Source organism: Rana temporaria, chromosome 4 (genome assembly GCF_905171775.1).
Source record: "Rana temporaria chromosome 4, aRanTem1.1, whole genome shotgun sequence".
Lineage (NCBI taxonomy): Eukaryota > Metazoa > Chordata > Amphibia > Anura > Ranidae > Rana > Rana temporaria.
In genome coordinates this window covers 36,354,638-36,378,767 of record NC_053492.1, presented here as the reverse complement: position 1 = coordinate 36,378,767, position 24,130 = coordinate 36,354,638, and the positions used below count along the sequence as shown (strand labels likewise).

General features: G+C 43.1%; 1 protein-coding gene across 1 annotated transcript in view; it reads right to left on the bottom strand.

Annotated features, from left to right (window-relative positions):
• Nucleotides 1-24,130, bottom strand: part of DPYSL5 (dihydropyrimidinase like 5) — a 164,776-nt gene that overhangs the window by 17,856 nt on the left and 122,790 nt on the right. Inside the window, exons 6-9 of the mRNA XM_040348246.1 lie at nt 15,899-15,943; nt 10,165-10,240; nt 6,210-6,366; nt 1,703-1,844 (exon numbers count right to left, since the gene is read on the bottom strand). Coding sequence (XP_040204180.1) covers nt 1,703-1,844; nt 6,210-6,366; nt 10,165-10,240; nt 15,899-15,943 — 420 coding nt within the window. The remainder of the gene's footprint in view (nt 1-1,702; nt 1,845-6,209; nt 6,367-10,164; nt 10,241-15,898; nt 15,944-24,130) is intronic.

Sequence of the window (24,130 nt, the reverse complement as noted above, 5' to 3'; positions counted from 1 at the left end):
TCCTGTCAGCTAACAAGAAACTGAGGCTACAATTTACACAGGCTCACCAAAATTGGATAATTGAAGATTGGAAAAACGTTGCCTGGTCTGATGAGTCTTGATTTCAGCTGCGACATTCAGATGGTAGGGTCAGAATTTGGTGTAAAGCATTGATCCATCCTGCCTTGTGTCAATGGTTCAGGCTGGTGGTGGTGGTGTAATGGTGTGGGGGATATTTTCTTGGCACACTTTGGGCCCCTTAGTGCCAATTAAGCATCGTTTAAACACCACGGCCTACCTGAGTATTGTTGCTGACCATGTCCATCCCTTTATGACTACAGTGTCCCCATCTTCTGATGGCTCCTTCCAGCAGGATAATGCACCATGTCACAACTCGAATCATCTCACCACTGGTTTCTTGAACATGACAAGGAGGTCACTGAACTCCAATGGCCTCCACAGTCACCAAATCTCAATCCAATAGAGCACCTTTGGGATGTGGTGGAATGAGAGATTTGCATCATGGATGTGCAGCCAACAAATCTGCAGCAACTGTGTGACGCTATCATGTCACTATGGACCAAAATCTCTGAGAAATGTTTCCAACACCTTGTTGACTCTATGGCATGAAGAATTAGGCAGTTCTGAAGGCAAAAGAGGGTCCGACCCGGTACTAGCAAGGTGTATCTAATAAAGTGGCTGGTTAGTGTATATTAATTAAAGGGATGCTGACCACCGTATCTTACAGACAGAGAAGACTCTGCAGTGCTGCATATGAAACAATCATCTAAATATGGAAGAACAAGTGTAAACAGTGTCCTCAATGTCTATGTACTGACAGTACACTATAGCTCCTATATGAGCAGTGGCCCATAACAACCAATAACCAGTGGCGTATCTAGGGTATGGAAGCCATGGCAAGTGCCATGGGCGCCATATGAAGGGGGCGCTGTTGAGTGGCTGGGCAGCAAGACACTTACCAAGGTCTGAGGGTCTCTTTTTCCTCCTCCTGAGCATAGACAGGATGTCCTTTTTAGCAACTTAGCTAATGGACAATGGCAGCGCTATCCCTGCTGCGTTCAGCCACAGCCCTCCCCTGTTCTCCCAGGCTCTCCCATTCCATCTGGTCGGATTGGCAGCGCACAAAGAAGAAGGAGGAACATCAATTTCTCCCTCTCCTCTGTGAAAACTGAGGCCTTAAGTGATGAAGATTTGATCACTTCCAGTATTGGTTCTGCATTTACCTGGCCTTGAAGGGCAGAGGAGGGATCAGGAGTCTAATAAACCCCAGATTTCTCCATAAAGAGGATATGTCACTACCTAAGGTATCGCAAGGGATGATAAATATCACTAGTTTTGTTAGCTGTTTTTTTTGTTAAGGTTATCTGAAAGATAGGTTTCAAATGTTTCGACAGGGGCACAGTTTCAGTGCTCGCCATAGGCGCTATTTTCGCTAGATACGCCTCTGCCAATAACCAATCAATTAGTACAGTAGTGTGCCTTGTTCACTTCCCCCATCCTTTCTACATTACGTTTAAATAAAGCTTCTTAGTTCAGGATTTAACAGAATCCTCAACCCAAGGTTATGGTTGTTTTTGGATTTTATGATATTGTACACATATGGTTGGAAGAGACAACCTCCCATCAGGGCCATTTACAGCCAGATGGTAAACAAATGGCTATTTCAAATATAGACACCCTCCCTCTGATGTGACCCACTCACCACGCCTTTCTCCCAAATGACGCTCATGCGGTCCTGAACTCCGCCCATCCCGTGTGGAATCTTGGTGAAGTCCTCTTTGCCCATGGCTTTCTGTTTGGTGGTGAATATTCTGTGGTCTGAGGACACCACGTTCAGCGTGTCGCTGGAGGGGGAGACACGTACCATTAGTTATTACCGTTATCCATTTATAAAAAAAGATTAGCAAAGATCAGGCATACAACATGGGAGAAAGCTGTTATTTCCTTTAAAGTGAATCAGTCCACCCCAAAGAGATGTTTTTACTTATAGAGCCTAGAAGACCTTCTAACAATTCCAGGAGGTGAGATCTCCCTCCGCAGACACCGGCTACATTTTTGCCACATGGAATTTTTAGATGCTTTTTGATCCCGAAAATAAGACCTAGCGTTATTTTCCAGGTGGGTTGCAATATAAGCCCTAGTTTAAAATGCTTGTAAAATCCTATAATCCACTCTATTACAGTAGTATATAATGTACAATGTGTGTGTGTTTCTGTAATATAAATGCGGGGAAAGAGAGCGCCGGAGGGTCACAGTAGCGCAGAGTGGCGCTATAACGAAGGTATTTGGCACAATTATATTACAGAAACACACATTGTACATTATGTTCTATTGTAATAGAGTGGATTATAGGATTTTACAAGCATTTTAACTTTTTTTCACACTGGGGATTCCTGTCAGGCAGGGAGAGAGAGGGGGAGAGAATACATCACATTACATGGTAAGACCTACCCCGAAAATAAGCCCTACTGTGTCTCTTAATATAAGACCCGGGCTTATTTTCTGGGAAAAACAGTAATATAAATAAGCTAAAGATTCAACAGGGACCAGCAACTACCCTTCCCCCCACAGCCTCCTCTTTGGGAAGGGTACAAGGGAACATCCTATTCTTACTAATCACCCCCACCCCTGGGAAGGGTACAAGGGAAGGGAACATCCTATTCTTACTAATCACCCCCACCCCACCCCCCCTTCTCAAGTATCTACTTCAGACAAGGGGTCTCCAAACTTTCTAAACAAAGGGCCAGTTTACTGTCCTTTAGACTGTGGCCAGTGGGAGTAGTAAATGTCCCAGCATCAGTGGGAGCAGACAATGCCTTAAGCCGCGTACACACGATCGGTTTTCCTGTTGGAATAAACTCTGATTGTTTTTTCCGACAGAATTCCGCTTAAGCTGTCTTGCATACACACAGACACACCAAATTCCGACCGTCAAAAACGCAGTGACGTACAACACTATGACGAGCCGAGAAAAATGAAGTTCAATGCTTCCGAGCATGCGTCAAATTGTTTCCGAGCATGCGTGTTTTTTCTCCGTCAGAAATTCCATACAGACGAATTTCCAATCGGGGGAAAAAAAGAACATGTTTTCTTTCTAAGTCCGTCGGAATTTCCCAAGCAAAAAGTCCAATGGGGCACACACATGCGGTCGGAATATCCGATGAAACAATTCCGTCTGACTTTTTACATTGGAAATTCCGATCATGTGTACGTGGCATTAGGCTTGGTGGTCAGTGGGAGTACATACCACTAGTGGTCAGTAGGAGGAGGAATAGTGCCCCATCATTGGTGTCAGTGGGGGAAATAATGGCCCAACATTGGTGACAGTGGGAGGAAAAGTTCCCCATCATTGGTGTCATTGGAAGGTATAGAACCCCATTGATAGACTCAGGAATAATGCCCCATAGTTGGTGTCTATGGGAGGATTCGTGTCACACCATTGGTGTCAGTGGGAGGAATAGGTGCCGCATTGTTGGTGTCTATGGGAGGATTCGTGTCACACCATTGGTGTCAGTGGGAGGAATAGGTGCCACATTGTTGGTGTATATGGGAGGAATAGTGCCCCATCATTGGTATTAATAGGAGGAATAGTGCCCCATCATTGGTATTATTAGGAGGAATAGTGCCCCATTCCTAGTGTCAGTGGGAGGAATATTGCCCCATAGTTGGTGTTATTGGGAGGAATTGTGTCCCATCATTGGTATAAGCGGGAGAAATAGTGCTACATCGGTGTCAGTGGGAGGAATAGTGCCCCATCATTGGTATTAATGTGAGGAATAGTGTCCCATCATTGGTATTAATAGGAGGAATAGTGCCCCATTCTTAGTGTCAGTGGGAGGAATATTGCCCCATAGTTGGTGTTATTGGGAGGAATTGTGTCCCATCATTGGTCCCATCATTGGTATAAGCGGGAGAAATAGTGCTGCATCGGTGTCAGTGGGAGGAATATTGCTCAATCATTTATATCGGTGGGAGGAATTATGCCCCATCTTTGATGTCAGTGGAAGGAATGGTGCCCCAAGGGCCAGATGAAGGCTACCAAGGGGACACATCCGCATCCGCAATTTGGAAACCACTGCCCTATACCAACTTCTACTACCACCTACAGAAGTAGGACCAGATCCCCCCCCCCCCCCATTATTCACTAATATTTGGGAGCAGGTCAGAGACCCAGATTAGGCCATCCTTCTTTCCATTTAATCTGTGATTACTTCTTAATCACCGCCGTAAGTTTGAGCAGCAAGTTGTGTATTCACATAGAACTTGCGCTTAAACTTTCGGCGGCGCAGTGTAACTGGGCCGGCGTAAGCCCGCCTTATTCAAAATAGGCTGGTTGGGGGCGTGTACTATGTAAAATAGTAGTGACCCCACGTTTTTGACGTTCTTAACGAACGGCGCATGCGCCGTCCGTGGACATATCCCAGTGCGCATTCTCCAAATGACGTCGGCAAATCGTCATGCTTTCGACGTGAACGTAAATTACGTCCAGCCCTATTCGCGAACGACTTACGCAAACGACGTAAAAAATTCAAATTTCGTCGCGGGAACGACGGCCATACTTAACATTGGCTGCGCCTCATAGACCCAGGGGTAACTTTACACCGGAAAAAGCCTAACGTAAACGACGTAAAAAAATTACGTACGTTTGTGAATCGGCGTATCTACCTAATTTACATATTCCTCGCTGAAATCGACGAAAGCGCCACCTAGCGGCCAGCGTAAATATGCAGCCTAAGATACGACGGTGTAAGAGACTTACGCCGGTCGGATCTTAGGGAAATCTATGCGTAACTGATTCTAAGAATCAGGCGCATAAATACGACGGCGCACAATCGGACTTACGACGGCGTATCTGGAGATACGCCATCGTAAGTCTCTGTGAATCTGGCCCTATATGTTTTAGGTGGAGTGATGATGTATTGATGTATCAACATCTGAGGTAAGGCTAGTCCATACAGGTTCAAAGTAATCAGCTTTAGGCTGGATTCACACAAATGCAACTGCAGACATCACATGCGATTTGCACCATATTCCAGACTGTGCAGTGCGAATTCAGTCATATACTTTGTATGGCTCAAATCGCATTCGCACCAAAATGGTGAAAGACACTTTTTTTTGTCCGCACTGGAATCAGATGGCATGGGCATTCACACCCATGCCATCTGATCCCTGTACCATTTTACAGTTCGCACTGTGATCTGCGGTCCGATCTGGGGGTGCCATTAACTTTTCATTGACACCCACAGCCGTTCACAGATGTCTGCGACTTAGGTGCGATGTGGGAACCGGCACAGGATTTGCAGGATTTCCCGCATCGTATCAGTGTGAATCCAGCCTAATTCTCTGTTACTGCTTATTATGAAAAATAGTTTTATGTCCATTGTCTGTACAGGTGAACTTCATAAATTAACTGTCATACAAAGAACATTGATCACATCATGCCAATGTTGTAATTCCCAGTATGTTGGATCCACACAAGTAAATTACAGGACAGGAGATCGTTTCAGGGATATTAATTAAAAAACAGGAATCAATCAATGTGGGCAGGCATTTTGTAGAATGCCAAAATGCATTTTTTTGTCAATTATATGCGTAGAAAAGATTGGTCCCCTGATGTGAGGTAGGGATGTTTTCCGCAGACTATGCAGGAAAAAAAAATATATATATATATATTTTTTTTTCCTTTCTTTCTTTTCTGCATATATATATATAAATGAATATATCAAAGTATGTTAGATGTGAACAAAATAACTCAAAGTGAATGTTCCAAAAGTGAATGAATCAAAAAAACATTCAAAAGTTCTTCAATAAACAAGATTGGTAAATGCTATGTGACCACACAATTTCAAGTAGGGTGTAACATTTCTCTATGATTAAACTATATATATATATCCATTTCAGTAATGCATGGGACAGGGAACACAAATCTATTTGCACATAAAATGCGAATGTAAGTTTTGCAATGAAAAACACTTTTTCCCCCTACCACTAGATGGCCCCAGTGCAGTGCTTGTAATCTGCTGTGATCGTTCAGAATATAGGAACTTGAATTTGTTACAACAAATCGGTAACAAAGTCATAATAGACATTAGTGTAAAACAAATGTAACATAAGCTATAAAGAGATATTTTCTGGCTTTATATTTACAAATTACAACCAAGAGAATATATGTAGGGAAGGTAGGTTAGGGCCTCCAATCCTTCACTTACTTGGCCAGCAGGCTCATGAGGTAGTTGGGGGTGTTAGGATCCAGCCGGAGAGGAGGGACGGTGACGTAGGCTGCAGCATGTGACCAATCCTGGTGGTAGTAGTGGAGACCGTTCAGCGTAGAGTGGGCGGTGGTCGTCTCTCCATAGACAATTTTCCCTGGAGGTTACAATTGGTTTCTTAAATATTACTAGGCAAGGTCATTCTGGACACACACGCTATATCCATAATATTTATCACCCACCCGGATCACTGAGATTATATGGGATCCCTAAAGGTGACTCAGAATAGTACCTGTGATCATGTGGGATCCTGTGAGATCCTGGTGATCAGGTGGGATCCTGTAAGATCCTGGTGATCGGGAATGATTCTGTCTGACACTGGTGATCAGGGGGGATCCTGTAAGATCCTGGTGATCGGGTATGATTCTGTCTGACACTGGTGATCAGGTGGGATCCTATAAGATCCTGGTGATCAGGTGGGATCCTGTAAGATCCTGGTGATCGGGTATGATTCTGTCTGACACTGGTGATCAGGTGGGATCCTATAAGATCCTGGTGATCAGGTGGGGTCCTGTAAGATCCTGATGATCAGGTGGGATCCTGTAAGATCCTGGTGATCAGGTGGGATCCTGTAAGATCCTGGTGATCGGGTATGATTCTGTCTGACACTGGTGATCTGATAAACCCTTTGTATGATGCTAGTGATCAGGCGTGATATTATATGACATTGATGATGAAGTCAGGACCAAGTGATCAAGTGTGACACTAGTAATGAGGTGTGATCCAGTATGACTGGTCATTTAGTGTAATGCTGTGCAGCTGCTGCAGGAGTTATACACCCCGTTATGGTTGGCGGGCGTAGCACCTGCCAAGCATGACCCATTTAAGTGAATGAGGCCATTCTGCAAGTGCCCTGCAACCTTGTGAAACACAGCAAACAAGGGGTCAAAGCTGGCAGCGTTGTGTTGCTTTCTCACCACCTGCTTAACCCCTTGGACCCCGTAGAAGCATACATTTGCGGGGCGCTTGCAGAGAGGCTCATTACCTTGAATGGTAGGGACTGGCAGGCGGTAGCACCCACCAAAAGCAACAGGGGGCTTAATTCCTGCTGTGGTATATGTACATATTTGGCTGCTGCCTCAGAAGCTAAAGGGGGTAGGGATTGGTGGCTGTAAAACCACCCCCCAACTTTAAGTGTAAACGAGCCCTATGGGTGCTGCTGCCGCTGAATGCAACTAAGGGCTCATTCACAAGTGCAAAACGCACTGCTGCTTTTCTTAAAAGGGATCCGAGTGTGTTTAACAGGTGGTGAGGAGACGATATCTTGCCTCCTCATCACCCGATTTAAACCCATGACTGCCGTGCAATGCATGCGATTGTGACATGGTAGTATGGCAATTAGATGTTTAAATCAGGTGAGAGGGGGCAACACTGTGCTCAGTGATCGTTGAATTCTCCCATGTTGTTCAGGTAGATCTTCAACTCTTTAAGGCCGGGTTCACACTATTGTGTATTGGATGCGGGATCTCCACATCCAATTCCCAATAGCAGGAGAATTTGATTGGCTCTCTATGGAGCTTGTTCACATATCTCCGATGCGGCTCCGGGGCAAATTTGCACAGAAGCCCTGTGCGTCTTTTGGTCCGTTTCAGGTCCGAATTTAGCCCAAAATTCAGGCTAAAATTGGACCTGAAACGGTGAACTAGGAAGCACAGGGGAGCTGCATCGGCATCCTGTGTGAACCGAGCCTGAGATTTCCTACTCCTGCTGTATAGCAATGAGGATCTAGTTTGACTTTTTATGGCACTGGCGGTCAGGTTGGATGATTTGGTGTGACCCTTCCTAACAGAAATGTGCAGGTATGAATCTGTATGTTACCGGTGATTGGGTGTGATCTTCTATGACACTTGTGAACAGTTCTACTCATGATGATCTGATGATTTGGGTGTGATCTAGATAAGAGTCCAGCAATTGGATGGGATCTAAATTTGAGTCTAGTGATTGGATTTGATCTGGATATGTGTCTAGTGATTGGATGGGATCAGGTGATTTCTGTGATTTGAATATGAGTCTGGTAAGAGTATAAGACAAATAATTGGCTGTGTTTTGGTGATTGGGTGTTATCTGAAAATAAGTCAGGCGATTGGGTGTGTAATCTGGATATTAGTCTGGTGATCAGATGTGATTTGGATATTAGTCTGGTAACTGGGTGTAATCTGTATACAAGTTTGGTGAATGGCTGTGATCTGAATATGAGACTGGTAAGAGAATGAGACAAATAATTGGCTGTGTTTTGGTGATTGGATGTTATCTGAAAATAAGTCAGGTGATTGGGTGTAATCTGGATAGAAGTCTGGTGATCAGATGTGATTTGGATATTAGTCTGGGGATTGGGTGTGATCTGGATATAAATCTGGTAACTGGGTGTAATCTGTATACGAGTTTGGTGTGGGTGTAATCTATATACGAGTTTGGTGTGGGAGTGATCTGTATACGAGTTTGGTGTGGGTGTGATCTGTATACGAGTTTGGTGTGGGTGTAATCTGTATACGAGTTTGGTGTAATCTGTATACGAGTTTGGTGTGGGAGTGATCTGTATACGAGTTTGGTGTGGGAGTGATCTGTATACGAGTTTGGTGTGGGTGTGATCTGTATACAAGTTTGGTGTGGGAGTGATCTGTATACGAGTTTGGTGTGGGTGTGATCTGTATACGAGTTTGGTGTGGGTGTAAACTGTATACGAGTTTGGTGTGGGTGTGATCTGTATACAAGTTTGGTGTGGGTGTGATCTGTATACGAGTTTGGTGTGGGTGTGATCTGTATACGAGTTTGGTGTGGGTGTGATCTGTATACGAGTTTGGTGTGGGTGTAAACTGTATACGAGTTTGGTGTGGGTGTGATCTGTATACAAGTTTGGTGTGGGTGTGATCTGTATACGAGTTTGGTGTGGGTGTGATCTGTATACGAGTTTGGTGTGGGTGTGATCTGTATACGAGTTTGGTGTGGGTGTGATCTGTATACGAGTTTGGTGTGGGTGTAATCTGTATACGAGTTTGGTGTGGGCGTGATCTGTATACGAGTTTGATGTGGGTGTGATCTGTATACGAGTTTGATGTGGGTGTGATCTGTATACGAGTTTGGTGTGGGTGTGATCTGTATACGAGTTTGGTGTGGGTGTGATCTGTATACGAGTTTGGTGTGGGTGTAATCTGTATACGAGTTTGGTGTGGGCGTGATCTGTATACGGGTTTGGTGTTGGTGTAATCTGGATAGAAGTCTGATGATCACATGTGATTTGGATACAAGACTGGTGATTGGCTGTGAAATGGATTATAATGTACAGTAAATCTGGTGATTGTATGTTATCTGGATAGAAGTTGGGTGAGGAGGTGTGATTTGGATCATAGTCTGGTGATTGGGTGTGATATAGATAGAAGTCTGGTAAATAGGTGTAATCTGCATATGAGTTTTGACCTGATTATTGGGTGAGATCTGGTTATAAGTTTGATGACCAGGTGTTGTATGGATACGAAACTGGTAATTGGCTGTGATTTGGTGATTGTAATCTGGCTGTGATCTGGATAGAAGTCTGATGATCAGAGGGGTGATTTGGATCATAGTCTGGTGATTGGGTGTGATACGGATAGAAGTCTAGGGATTGTATGTGATTAATTATATTATATTGGGTGTGATATAGATATGTCTGGTGATTGTATGTGATTAATAATATTATATTGGGTGTGATATAGATATGTCTGGTGATTGTATGTGATTAATAATATTATATTGGGTGTGATATAGATATGTCTGGTGATTGTATGTGATTAATAATACGGTATTATATTGGGTGTGATCTGGATATGTCTGGTGGTAGTTGAGTGTGATCCTGAACAAACCCTGGATCTGGAAACCAGTGATCGGGTAACACGCGTTACACACAGCTGAGGGTGCTCACCTTGCATTTTGGCAGAGGCAATGACATCACCTGCTGACATACTGGAAATGTTCACCAAGTAGACAGGGCAGAAGGTCTGAGAAGCAGAGACAGAGAGGCGGCTACAAGATTAGTACAGCCAGACACACGCTGGTTAGACTGAGAAGGACCACAACACAAGAGATTATATTAGCCGATACAGACAAACCAAAGGAAAAGTGATGAGTGAATCCACCCAAAAACCAAACTGGCCCATGGCAAATCTTTTTATTCACATGTCCCATCTGCAGACAACCAGACAGGTCAATAGTCACAATTGGCAGATTCCTGAATTGTGTGATTCCCTGCAGATCAGACAGACCTACAGGTCCTCTTGGAAAGGAATTCTGATGTTTGATCACCACAGATGAGCAGTTAGCAATATGAAAACAAGAGAAAAGAAGTTCATAACACAGAACAAGCACCATGCACAACTCATCTAGGGCCCGGTACACTAAAAGACTCTGTGCAGCTAACGGTGGACGCTATTCACCATGGAGTGATGTCAGATGACTATATGGTAAATTGGGTGGTATCAGACTCAGTGGAGACCTGTTAAGCTGGAAATAAGCCAATAATGGGCAAAAGTCACCTCTGACTGACTCTGTCAAACTAACAAAGACATCAAAGACAAAGACAGCCTTTGGCTAAAATTTTGGTGTTACCAAGTACGACTTATCAGAAGAAATACAGTATGTACTTAAAGTCTAATGCCGCGAACACACGACCGTTTTTCGGCATGAAAATAACGACGTTTTAAAAAAATGTCATTTAAAATGATGGTGTGTGGGCTTCACATCATTTTTCGGGTTCTGAAAAACGACAATTTTTTTTTTTCGAACATGCTGCATTTTTTAACGATGTTTTAAATGATGTCGTTTTTTGGGTTGTAAAAAATTATCGTGTGTGGGCTAAAACGACGTTAAAAACTTGCGCATGCTCAGAAGCAAGTTATGAGACGGGAGAGCTCGTTCTGGTAAAACTAGCGTTCGTAATGGAGTAAGCACATTCATCACGCTGTAACAGACAGAAAAGCGCAAATCGTCTTTTACTAACAGGGAATCAGCTAAAGCAGCCCCAAGGGTGGCGTCATCCGCATGGAACTTCCCCTTTATAGTGCCGTCGTAAGTGTTGTACGTCACCGCGCTTTGCTGGAGCATTTTTAAAAAACGATGGTGTGTGGGCAACGTCGTTTTAATGATGAAGTTGGAAAAACTTTGTTTTTTCTACATGCCGACAAACGTCGGTTTTTTTCATGCTGAAAAATGATCATGTGTACACGGCATTAGTCCTTTTTCATACTGGCAGAGTACACCAGCGGATCCCCCTGCTCAGAAGGGGATCTCTCCGCTGATCCCCCTCTGAGCAGGGAGATGACAGGTCTGTGTCTGCTCAGCTGTTGAAGAGCAGACACGAACACAGCCCGCTCTCCTCTATGGGCTGTCAGATGGAAACGGACCACCTGTCTGTTTCCATCCGACTGTCATCCGATTCGCCATATGGATGGAGAAAGATTAAAACCCATCTCTTCTGAGGTCAAGGGGCTTCCTTACCCTTGGAATGGAAACAGCGCCCAGAGGCGATTCAGTTCGCATGTGTTGCGCTTTACAAGTTTTTCACTCACTCACTCACTCAACTGATCCTATCCGTATTTTTAGTGGACAGGATCAGACCACCTGTCTGTTTCCATCCGACTGTTACCAGATGGACAGGATCAAAACGGATGTTGGCGGGATGTTTTTAGCGGACAGGATCAGATGTCGGTGGATGTCAAAGGACATGTCTGTTGACATCCGCCAGGGCAAAGAGAGTAACGGATGGTCCTATCGGGTCCACCTAATAAACTGAAAGGTGGACCTGATCGGGCCGTGTGAAAGGGGCCTAACTCCAGGTTTTGTTTGGCCCAAACATCAGCTACGTACAAAGCAGCACTGTGCTTTAGTAGCATTTTCGGGAGACTTCCCATCTTCTGCTGAACAAATTTGAGTCGGGCTGTGTGCCTCTCAGTCATTCAGAGGAAGCCTTGTATTCTTATAAATGAATATAAGCCTTTTCTAATTGGCTGAAGATCATATCATCCACCCACCTCCTTATCTCGGCCAATCAGCCCAACTCTCAGTTCAATTCTGTTCCAGTAAAAGACGGGAAGTCTCCCAAAACGCTATTGAACCCCAGCGCCATATACTAATTGTAGCTGATGTGTACAGTATATATATTGCTCACAGCCACATTTCGTGATTACCAGATTGGCCAAAACTAACGATTGTGACAGAAAACCTGAAGTTAAGCTGCCCATAGATGGATCACAATTCCGCCAGTTCAGCAGGGACCAGCCAAGTTTCAATCCATCTATGACAGTTCCCGCTGGACAGAAGTCAATTTAAAAAAAGGGAAAATGGCCAGTGAATGTTTAGACACCTTTTGTACCCTGGGAGTAATGTTTGCAGTGTAATATGGGAAAACATGAATGGTTGCAAAGAACGAGAACACTTATATGGCTCATTGTACTAGACAAAGGAGCAATGTACAGAAGACACAGAGAGAGAACATATCACATACAGAAATGAGAATGACACACTTATAAATAGTCTGAACACTTACTGGCACTATATAGCAGACATCTTAGATGCCAGCTCGTCAGGTCAGTTGTCCTGGTCAGTAGCATGGGTGCCTTAAATGCCAATACCGACCTAGTTTCCCTTGTTCAGTGCCTGACCTCGCCCACTAAGCCTCACCCTTGGCTAGAGGCTGACCATCACAGTGATACAGTGATGGGACAAAAGAGACTTGGATGGAACGGGGTCGGGCTCTTTACCACAGAAACACGGTTGATATTTGCATACAAAGCACTCTGGGAAACAAAGCTATCGGGGGGGGGGGGGGGGGGGGGTGCAATACACAGCTAACCAAACAGGAGAAACCCGGTGATGATTGCTATGTGACATCAGCAGAGTTTTAGGTTATCTCACTTTAGGTTCTATGTAAAGGCCTATTTAGAAAGAGTCAGTGGATTCTTCCACACTCACATTCAGTATCTCACGAAAGTGAGTACACCCCTCACATTTGTGTAAATATTTTATTTTATCTTTTCATGTGACAACACTGAAGAAATGACACTTTGCTACAATGTAAAGTAGTGAGTGTACAGCTTGTATAACAGTGTAAATTTGCTGTCCCCTCAAAATATCTGAACACACAGCCATTCATGTCTAAACTGCTGGCAACAAAAGTGAGTACACCCCTAAGTAAAAATTTCCAAATTTGGCCCAAATAGCCATTTTCCCTCCCCGGTGTCATGTGACTCATTCGTGTTAAAAGGTCTCATGTGTGAATGGGGAGCAGGTGTGTTAAATTTGGTGTTATCACTCTCTCATACTGGTCACTGGAATTTCAACATGGCACCTCATGACAAAGAACTCTAAGGATCTGAAAAAAAGAATTGTTGCTGTACATAAAGATGGCCTAGGCCAGTGATGGCGAACCTTGGCACCCCAGATGTGTTGGAACTACATTTCCCATGATGCTCAACTACACTGCAGAGTGCATGAGCATCATGGGAAATGTAGTTCCAAAACATCTGGGGTGCCAAGGTTCACCATCACTGGCCTAGGCTATAAGAAGATTGCAAAGACCCTGAAACTGAGCTGCAGCATGGTGACCAAGACCATACAGCGGTTTAACAGGACAGGTTCCACTCAGAACAGGCCTCGCCATGATCGACCAAAGAAGTTTAGTGCACGTGCTCAGCATCATATCCAGAGGTTGCCTTTGGGATATAGACGTATGCAGAGCTTTTTTTCTCAGAAAATAGGTGCAGGAACTCAACCACGACCCCGTTCAGATTTCACAAACAGTAGGAGGGTCATAAAGGTGCATTAAATACCAGGAATACATTACATACAGAGTGCAGAGTTCAGGGGGGTTACACACAGAGTGCAGAGCTGTCACTTGTAAACACAGAAACCAGACTTCTGTGTTTACAAGTGATTGTGGTGAGCAGGCACCAAAGGGTCCGAGCCAGAGGTGGTGGAACTGAGTTCCCCCAAGTTCCCCCTGAAAAAAAGCCCTGGACGTATGAGTGCTGCCAGCATTGCTGCAGAGGTTGAAGGTGTGGGGGGTCAGCCTGTCAGTGTTCAGACCATACGCCACACACTGCATCAAATTGGTCCCAGAAGGAAGCCTCTTCTAAAGATGATGCACAAGAAAGCACACAAACAGTTTGCTGAAGACAAGCAGACTAAGGACATGGATTACTGGAACCATGTCCTGTGGTCTGATGAGACCAAGATAAACTTATTTGGTGTCAGATGGTGTCAAGCGTGTGTCACGGCAACCAGGTGAGGAGTACAAAGACAAGTGTGTCTTGCCTACAGTCAAGCATGGTGGTGGGAGTGTCATGGTCTGGGGCTGCATGAGGGCTGCCGGCACTGGGGAGCTACAGTTCATTGAGGGAACCATGAATGCCAACATGTACTGTGACATACTGCAGCAGAGCATGATCCCCTCCCTTCAGAGACTGGACCGCAGGGCAGTATTCCAACATGATAACGACCCCCAAACACACCTCCAAGATGACCACTGCCTTGCTAAAGAAGCTGAGGGTAAAGGTGATGGACTGGCCAAGCATGTCTCCAGACCTAAACCCTATTGATCATCTGTGGGACATCCTCAAATAGAAGGTGGAGGAGAGCAAGGTCTCCAACATTCACCAGCTCTGTGATGTCATCATGGAGGAGGGGAAGAGGACTGCAGTGGCAACCTGTGAAGCTCTGGTGAACTCCATGCCCAAGAGGGTTAAGGCAGTGCTGGAAAATAATGGTGACCACACAAAATATTGACATTTGGGCCCAATTTTAATTTTCACTTAGGGGTGTACTCACTTTTGTTGCCAGCGGTTTAGACATTAATGGCTGTGTGTTGTTATTTTGAGGGGACAGCAAATTGACACTGTTATACAAGCTGTACACTCACTACTTTACATTGTAGCAAAGTGTCATTTCTTCAGTGTTGTCACATGAAAAGAGAAAAGAAAAGATTTACAAAAATGTGAGGGGTGTACTCACTTGTATGAGAGACTGTGGCTGCCCTGGGCAAAGTATACTGACTAATACTGATAAAAACTGTCAAGCAAAGATCCATCGACAGGTTTTACCAGTTTCATAAGGCTTTCCGTGTACTTGTTTCACCAGTAATTGACACACATTTTTTTTCAGGGGAAGGATTGTTGTAGCAACCAATTTTTAAGAGTTCAATTCCCTATTGGACTTTTTATAAACACAAGTGTGATCAAGTTGAATAGAGTAAAGAGAGGCAAAATGAAAAGCAGTTATATAGGCAATCTTTATAAATAGGCCCCTCATCAAATCCGGGTCACAGCATGTGGGACACAAGCAAAAGCATGCAGGACACCGGCCACAGCACATGGGTCATAGGTCATAACAAGTGGATCACAGGCCACAGCACATGGGTCATAGGTCATAACAAGTGGATCACAGGCCACAGCACATGGGTCATAGGTCATAACAAGTGGATCACCGGCCACAGCACATGGGTCATAACAAGTGGATCACAGGCCACAGCATGCAGGTTACACATGGGTCACGGGCCACTAAACATGGGTCACGGGCCACTACACACGGGTCACACACCACTGCACTCTGGTCACAGGCCACAGCATACAGGTTGCAGATCACAGCACGCAGGTCACAACTCTCACCCTATTAGCAATAGTTATCGCCCTGTGAACGGCCTCTGCTTCCAGCTGTATAGGGAAAAAAAAAAAGAACATAAGTATAATATCAAACAATTGTTTCACCCTTCTGTGAGCTCATCATGCTTCTCATCGATTATTAAAGCAACCTTCCCCCTCAGTGGCAAGGTTCACTTAATCAAGATGCCCTCTCCTTTCCTAAATTGCTGCATAAAAGTATGTGTGCGGGATTAGATAATATACTTACCCTTCCCTGACTTCCTCCCTCGGTTTTTAGATGATGGTGATGTCCAGGGCCGCCATCAGGGGGGTACAGACAGTACACCTGTAAGGGGCCCGGAGGTCCCCAGGGGCCCGGATGGCAACCCCCTTTTTTTATTAAAGGTCCCAGAGGACCCCAGGGCTCCGGATGGCACCCCCCCTTTTTTATATATATATATATTTTTTTCTTTTTATTAAAGGTCCCAGAGGACCCCAGGGCTCCGGATGGCACCCCCCCTTTTTTATATATATATATATATATATATATATTACATTTTTTATTTTTATTTTTTGTTTTTACTAAAGGGCCCAGAGGTCCCCAGGGGGTCCCCACCCCCTTTTTTTTTTATAAATGTCCCCAGGGCCCTTTTTTTATAATTCTTTATATATATATATATATTTTTTTTTTTTTTTTGGAGGGGGCTCAGAGGTCCCCAGGGCAACAAGCCCCCCCCCCCCAGCTTCTCAATTTGAGGTTCTCTGCTCCAGGGGGCCCATGCCTGAAGCTGTGTAAGGGGTCCCATAATTCCTGGTGATGTCACCCTGATTCCCAGACCTGGGAGAATGTTGAAAATCCCAAATTGTCTGCTGTGATGTCTTCCTGCAAAATTTGAGTTATTTAACATTCCTCTGGATCCCGTCGGCAGAAGGATGACGTCACCCAATGCCCTACAGAAGTCGTGAAAGCATATACATACAGAATATGCATTGTTTTGGGGGTTGCACCTTTAATTGGCGGACCTTGCCACTTTATAGCCAGTAGTAGGTAGTCACGTTGAACTGGCCTTGTTCTATGTTGCTGAAGAACTCCAAGCAGCGCAGATGAGTAATATAGAACAATCTAGTTGAATGTGACTATCTACTAGTAGATATACTATAAACTGGAGAAATGAAATTATCACCTCCAAACAAAACTCCTTATATACTGTAAGCTGTCTGCATGTTCTCATGTCATTAAGACCCCTTTCACACCGGGGGTGGTGCGGGTGTTAGCGGTAAAGCGCTGCTAGTTCTAGCGGCGCTCTACCGCTGTTATAGCGGTGATTTGGCGCTTACATGACCAATAACTACTGATAAAGGTCTAAGGATTACAGGTGACTTTGGAGATGAGGAAATCATGTAACATACAGATTTTTTTTTTTTAGGAGAGAGAAGTGACAGTGCAGTCACCATTCAATAAGTGAAAACACTCACTGCTAATTCCTCTTTATGGCTGTGATAATACGTGTATTCTGCTTTTCTGTCACTAGAGGGTGATATTGCAGCAGTAACACACCCGGAAAAAATAAAACAGTGAAAATGAAACGCACATCACACCACCGCTAATAAAAACTGACAGCTGCCCACATGCTAAAAGTGTTTAGCGTAGGGCAGTGTGATCAAGTCACTAATCATATGGAACATTTTGCAAACACAGTAGAATTTAAAGTAGCTCTCCAACCCCCCCCCCCCAAAAAAAAACAGATAAGTCTGGTTATGTATTAAGATAAAGCGGTTGTTTTAGTAAAACTGGAGCATGCAGCTCTGCATAGAAACCAATCAGCATTTAGGTCTTATTATCAAAGCTTAATTAACCATTTAAGGACCGGAAGGATTTGCCCCCTTAATGACCAGGCCATTTTTTGCAGCACTGTGTCGTTTTAACAGACAATTACGCGGTTGTGCGACTTTGTACCCAAACAAAATTGGCGTCCTTTTTTCCCCACAAATAGAGCTTTCTTTTGGTGGTATTTGATCACCTCTGGGGGGTTGTTGTTTTTTTTGCTCTATAAACCCAAAAATACTGTCAATTTTGAATTTATTTTTATTTTTTTTACTTTTTACTATAATAATCATCCCCCCAAAAAATGTAAAAACTAAAATGTCTTCATCAGTTTAGGCCGATGCGTAGTCTTCTACATATTTTTGTTTAAAAAATCGCAATAAGCGTATATTGATTGGTTTGCGACAAAAGTTATAGCGGATAGATTTATGATAATAGGTATCTTATATGTGTGAACAAGCAGTTCAAAAGATAAACAGCGCTAATGAGATGTTATAACAACTCAAAACTAAAAGAATCAACAGCCCAGTGGACACAGTAGGTGTAAAGGTAGTGGACTCCTAAGTGTCAGTGCACCAAAAACAACTCAAAAGAAAATACCTCTGTAGGTGGCCGAACTCACCCACCAGGGGTGTGTGATTGCCACAATAGAGAAATTTGAGACTCTATAAGTACACCATCTGGTCCTCCGGGTATTAGTACGTCAAACACACGTCTCAGCAAGGTGTCATGAAAGGCAGATAAAGAGACAAATGATAGTGCAATACTGCTAATATGAACCTGACTACAGAGGGTTAAATAACCTAAAGTGAGTGCCCGTACAATAAATCACTGAAAGATAAGCAAAAAGATACGATCACCGCTATCACCGCCGTTTAAAATCCTCCAGGGGCCGCGCGCGTGCTGAGCATAAGCTGTTAGGACAGGCGCTGGATCGAGGTTGGTGGATGGTGGAGCGCGGTGGAACGCAAGCTATGTCCGTATGTTGCGTCGTTGTAGCCACGCCCTGACGCGTTTCGTCACTTCCTGACTTCAACAGAGGGCGTGGCTACCTAACGCATTCACTGTTCCTTTATACTCTGTCAGCATAAGACTATTGAATCAGTTTACCCGCCCACTGGTCATGATTGGTGCTGTTCCGATCTGATGGGCGGGCTGACCTCAGCCTTGCTGTGTAGAGTTTACAAAGGGCAAAGCGAAAAAACGGAATAGTAAAAATGGTTACTGCATTTAATCTGGTTAAAAAACCTACAAATATATACAAAAATTGCTTGTCACCGACGGGTATAGAGAGCATTTGTAAATGCTCTCTACAAGCAGGGGTGTATATAGGTATATTTGGCGACTACAGGTGTTTGTAAAATAGCTGATAAAAGAAACGAATAGAAGGAATGTGTTTATACAACACGGGTGTCAGTTCACCCAACCACCGAGTGCTGTGGGCGTGTTTCAAATGCCTATCAGACCGCTCGGGATTTATATGATGTTTGCAATTGATGTTTTTAAACATAATCAGAGAGGCAAAATATCTCGGACACTCGATTAGACTTAGTGGTTTGTGCACATTACAGTACAAGATGACTAAAATCAAAGTAAGATATTTAATAAATGTGCGATCATTGATGCTAAAAAATGTACAAAAAATGCACAAAAAATGCACAGCAACGCACAGCTCTCAGGTGAAAATGTGCTCATAGAAGAAAAAATTCCAGGTAATATCATGGAAAATGCACAAAAATATGTGCTAGTATATGTATATATGGTATACCTTGCGAGTTGGTTGAACAACGATACGTTCTTATGTATGGATTATGTAACCAAGCTTATGTGGGCAGGGCCAAACTGACATATGTTTTAGCTGTCACGTACTATGTCAGTGAAAAAGAGTCTTTGAGTAGAAGTCCAGTTCAGTATAGTGTGAGGCTTTATGTCATCAAAAGTGTTTGGACAGGGCCGGTAAGCAATCATAATAATAAGGAAGGATAAAAAAGGGAGACTGATAAAAGGAGGGTTCAGAGGGGGGGGCATCTAATAGAAGAACCGATATAAAATATATATAAAAAATATATAAAATATATATAAAAAAATGTATTTATATAAAATATATAATAAAATCAAAAAAATAGCCGGTAAAGATACTGAAAATAGAGACTGATAAAACAGGGAACGTAAAACTTGGTAAAACTGATAAAAATGGCTGATAAAAATGGCTGAATAAAAGGGGATGGTAAGACTGAAACTGTAATAAAATCAGAGATCACTGATAAAACAGTTAATATCCAAGTCCACATTTAATCCTTTCGGCACAAGTGTGCCTGCCATAAAAATCCATTCAGTTTCACGTTTCGAAAGTTCCCTTATATGGTTACAGCCCCTCCAGGAGGATTCAACATGTTCAACACCCCAAAACTTCAGACCTGCGGGGTTCTTGTTGTGATATAATTTAAAGTGCAGGGAAACATTGTGGTCCTTGTACCCTAATTTAATATTTGCTACATGTTCAGCAATTCTAATTCTTCATTTTCTTTTTGTACGGCCGATATACATCAATTTGCACGGGCATTCAAGCATATACACGACGTGTGTTGTGTTGCATGTGATGAAAGATTTCACTTTAAATTCGATACCGTTAGAAGTAGCAGTAAAAGACTCTATAGGGCCTCTTGCTCTGTCTGCTTCCTTGCATGGGAGACATTTTTTACATGGGAAGAACGCCTCTTTATTCCACATGGATGGTGGTTTTCTTGGAGGGTCAAGGACTTTTTTGACAATTTTATCTCCAAAATTGGCCGCCTTCCTGTATATGAATCCTGGTTTCTTTGGGAGTACAGTATTTAGAACTTTATCTAGAAAGAGGATGTGCCAGTGGTTTTTAAAGATCATCTCAACCTCTTTATATTGGCTATGATAGCCTGATATAAAACTCCATTCATGAATATTTCTTTTAGCAGGTACTCGAGTTGTAGATAGGCAGTCGGAACGTGGTATTAATGCCAGTTCATCTATGATCCGGACAAGTTTATTGTTGTCGTAGCCTTTTTCTACAAATTTCTCTTTTAGAAGATTGGCCTGTGATTTAAAATCTAAAACGTTGCTGCAATTTCGTTTCACTCTCATCAATTGGCCCTTTGGAATGTTCCTTAACCACATTGGGTGGTGGCCGCTTATCATTGGCAAGTAACTATTACAGTCAGTCGGTTTGAAATAGACATTAGTACCAAGCTTGTTTCCTTCTCTAAAAATGTTAAGATCAAGAAAATGCACACTCTGCTGATTGTACTCACTGGTGAGTTGGATATTACATATATTTGTTTTTAGATCTTTTAAAAAGGTTTCTAATGTTAAAAGTGGACCAGCCCAGATAAAAAATAAGTCATCAATATAACCGCGGTAAAATAAAAGCTCCTCACGCGGTGTATTAAAAATGGTCTTGTCCTCCCATTCCGCCATAAAAAGATTTGCTATACTGGGGGCAAATTTAGCCCCCATAGCAACGCCTTTATTCTGTAAATAAAAACAGTCGTTGTACCAGAAGAAATTGTGACTAAGGCAAAAATCAAGGCAATTACGTAGAAAAACTTTGAGGCTATGTCTGATGTCGTCTCTTTTGGAAAGTGCCCAATTTAATGCTAAAAGGGCATCGTCATGCTGTAAAATTGTATACAATGGCGAAACATCAGCAGTGACCAGATACACGTCACTAAGTCCGGTTAGATCTATTCCTTCTAACTGGATCAGTAGGTCTTTGGTGTCCCTCAAGTATGCCTTGGTATTAGTAACGCTTTTTTGGAGGTAATGATCCAGAAATTCACCAACCCGAGAAGTGACCGAACCAATGCCGTTTACTATTGGTCTAGCAGGAGGGTGTTGTATGTCTTTATGAATCTTCGGCAGTGTGTAAATGGTCGGAATTCTATTACTACTAGGGATCAAGTATTTCCTTTCTTTGATGGATATTGCATTTGTGCGATATCCTAACTGTACTAGTACTCGTAGGTTTTTTGAATACTGGAAAGAGGGATCCTTTGTTAGTTTAGTGTATGTGTTTGATTCCGAGAGCATATTGGTCATTTGTTGGTGGTAAAAGGCTTTACTCAAGATGACTACGCCTCCTCCCTTATCAGCTGGCCTTATCACAATATCTTTTCTTTTTTCTAATGCTTCTATCCCATCTCTGATGTGTCTTGGATTTACACTCTTTTTTGGGATGACTTGTTCCAAATCTCTGAGTAGGAGTCCTTTGAATACTTCCAACGGTTGATTGGCTCCTGTCATGGGATTAAAAAGTGACTTGTTCCTTAGACCACTATCACTAGGTGGTATAGGTGTTCTGTCAGTAACATTAGGATATTTGTTTAGAAAATATTTTTTCATATTTAGTTTCCTAGTGTACTTGTGTACGTCGATAAAAACATCAAACTTATTTATTGGGCGATTAAGTCCACATTTCAGTCCTAAATTTAAAATGTTCGTCTCCTTTTCAGTTAAAACAATATCGGTTAAGTTAAAAATGCCTCCTAATCTCGATCCCTCAGCCTTCTTTTTTTGCTGGTCCTTGGTCCGTCTCCCTGCTCTGCAACCTCTGGATCTCTTCTCCAGGGGCCAGGTTGGTGACTGGTTTCTTGTTCCTGATATGGGTGGTCCCTCCATTGTGGGTCTCTGTGTATTGGAACTTGGTTCGGGTCTCTGTATTGAGTATAATATTGGGGCTGTGCAGTGGGTTTCCCCCTGTGTCCTGATGACCCCCTGCCCCTTTTCTGCCATCCCCGGCCTCTTCCTAAAAAAGAACGTGGTGATGGGTACCTTTGTTCGTACACCTCTTCTCGTAGTGGTTCGTATCGATTATATACGGGTACCTGATGGTAGGTGTCCATGGGTGGTGGTCTCTGGTTACGATTAGATGGGCCAGGAGGCCTACCTCTACCCCTTGGTTGGTTGGCGTCGTTTCTAATCGGTGTAGACTGGTTATTGGGAGTAGGGGCTGTGTTTCTCCCATTGGCATAATGCGGACCTGTGTTTGAGGTAGGTTGTGTCTCACCATTTGCCTGTTCCTGTTGTGTCTCCATAATATTTGCGTCATGGTCATCTGTTTCTATGGTATTATTTTGCTGCCATAGGTAAATGGAGTTGGTCCTAAAATCTCCCACGTCTCGGTGAAATTTCTTAGTTTTTGTTTTCCGGGTTTCTTTATCAACTTTTTCAAGTCGTTTTTTAATACGAATATTAAAGTCTGTTATCTGTTGGGAATCCTTGATAGGATCCAGTAGTGTCTCTAAGTCCTTAATCTTTGACTCTAATTTGACCATTTTCCTTTTCTTCCTTTTTAAGATAAGATCTTGTAATTTGTGGCCTACACCATTAAAAAACTCAAGCCACTCTATCATGGAATCTTTGTCATCGAGGCCATCTTGGGGTGTTACTTCCCATCTAAGACTCCTTATGATGATACGTTCTTTGAGATATTGCTCGAGCGTGCAGATATCCCACCATGTTCTAACTTGTTTTTCTAGTGTGTTTCCCAAGGTGGTCAAAATACTATTAAAATTCGTTTGTGCAGTCGTTTGCTCATTGACAGTGAAAATGGTACTTATATCCAAATTTCTGTCACTTAAGAAGCGTAGTGCGTCCATAGCAGCCCAGGAAAAATATATAAATAAATAAATAAATAGATAGATAAATAAATATATAGAGGAAATAAAATGAAGAGTGCTGATAGAAGGCCTACTATTGCACTGCCGGCGCTTAGTGTTTGCAACAACACCTTTAAAGTGACTGTGTGTAAAGTGGCATAAAGTTTTACCAAACAAAAATGTGAGAGAGCACCTCTAAAAGTGAAAGAGGTGTTGTCTAATAAGCAGCTGTTAAAATAAAACAGGGAAACCCCATTTAGAATAATGATAATAGGTATCTTATATGTGTGAACAAGCAGTTCAAAAGATAAACAGCGCTAATGAGATGTTATAACAACTCAAAACTAAAAGAATCAACAGCCCAGTGGACACAGTAGGTGTAAAGGTAGTGGACTCCTAAGTGTCAGTGCACCAAAAACAACTCAAAAGAAAATACCTCTGTAGGTGGCCGAACTCACCCACCAGGGGTGTGTGATTGCCACAATAGAGAAATGTTGAGACTCTATAAGTACACCATCTGGTCCTCCGGGTATTAGTACGTCAAACACACGTCTCAGCAAGGTGTCATGAAAGGCAGATAAAGAGACAAATGATAGTGCAATACTGCTAATATGAACCTGACTACAGAGGGTTAAATAACCTAAAGTGAGTGCCCGTACAATAAATCACTGAAAGATAAGCAAAAAGATACGATCACCGCTATCACCGCCGTTTAAAATCCTCCAGGGGCCGCGCGCGTGCTGAGCATAAGCTGTTAGGACAGGCGCTGGATCGAGGTTGGTGGATGGTGGAGCGCGGTGGAAC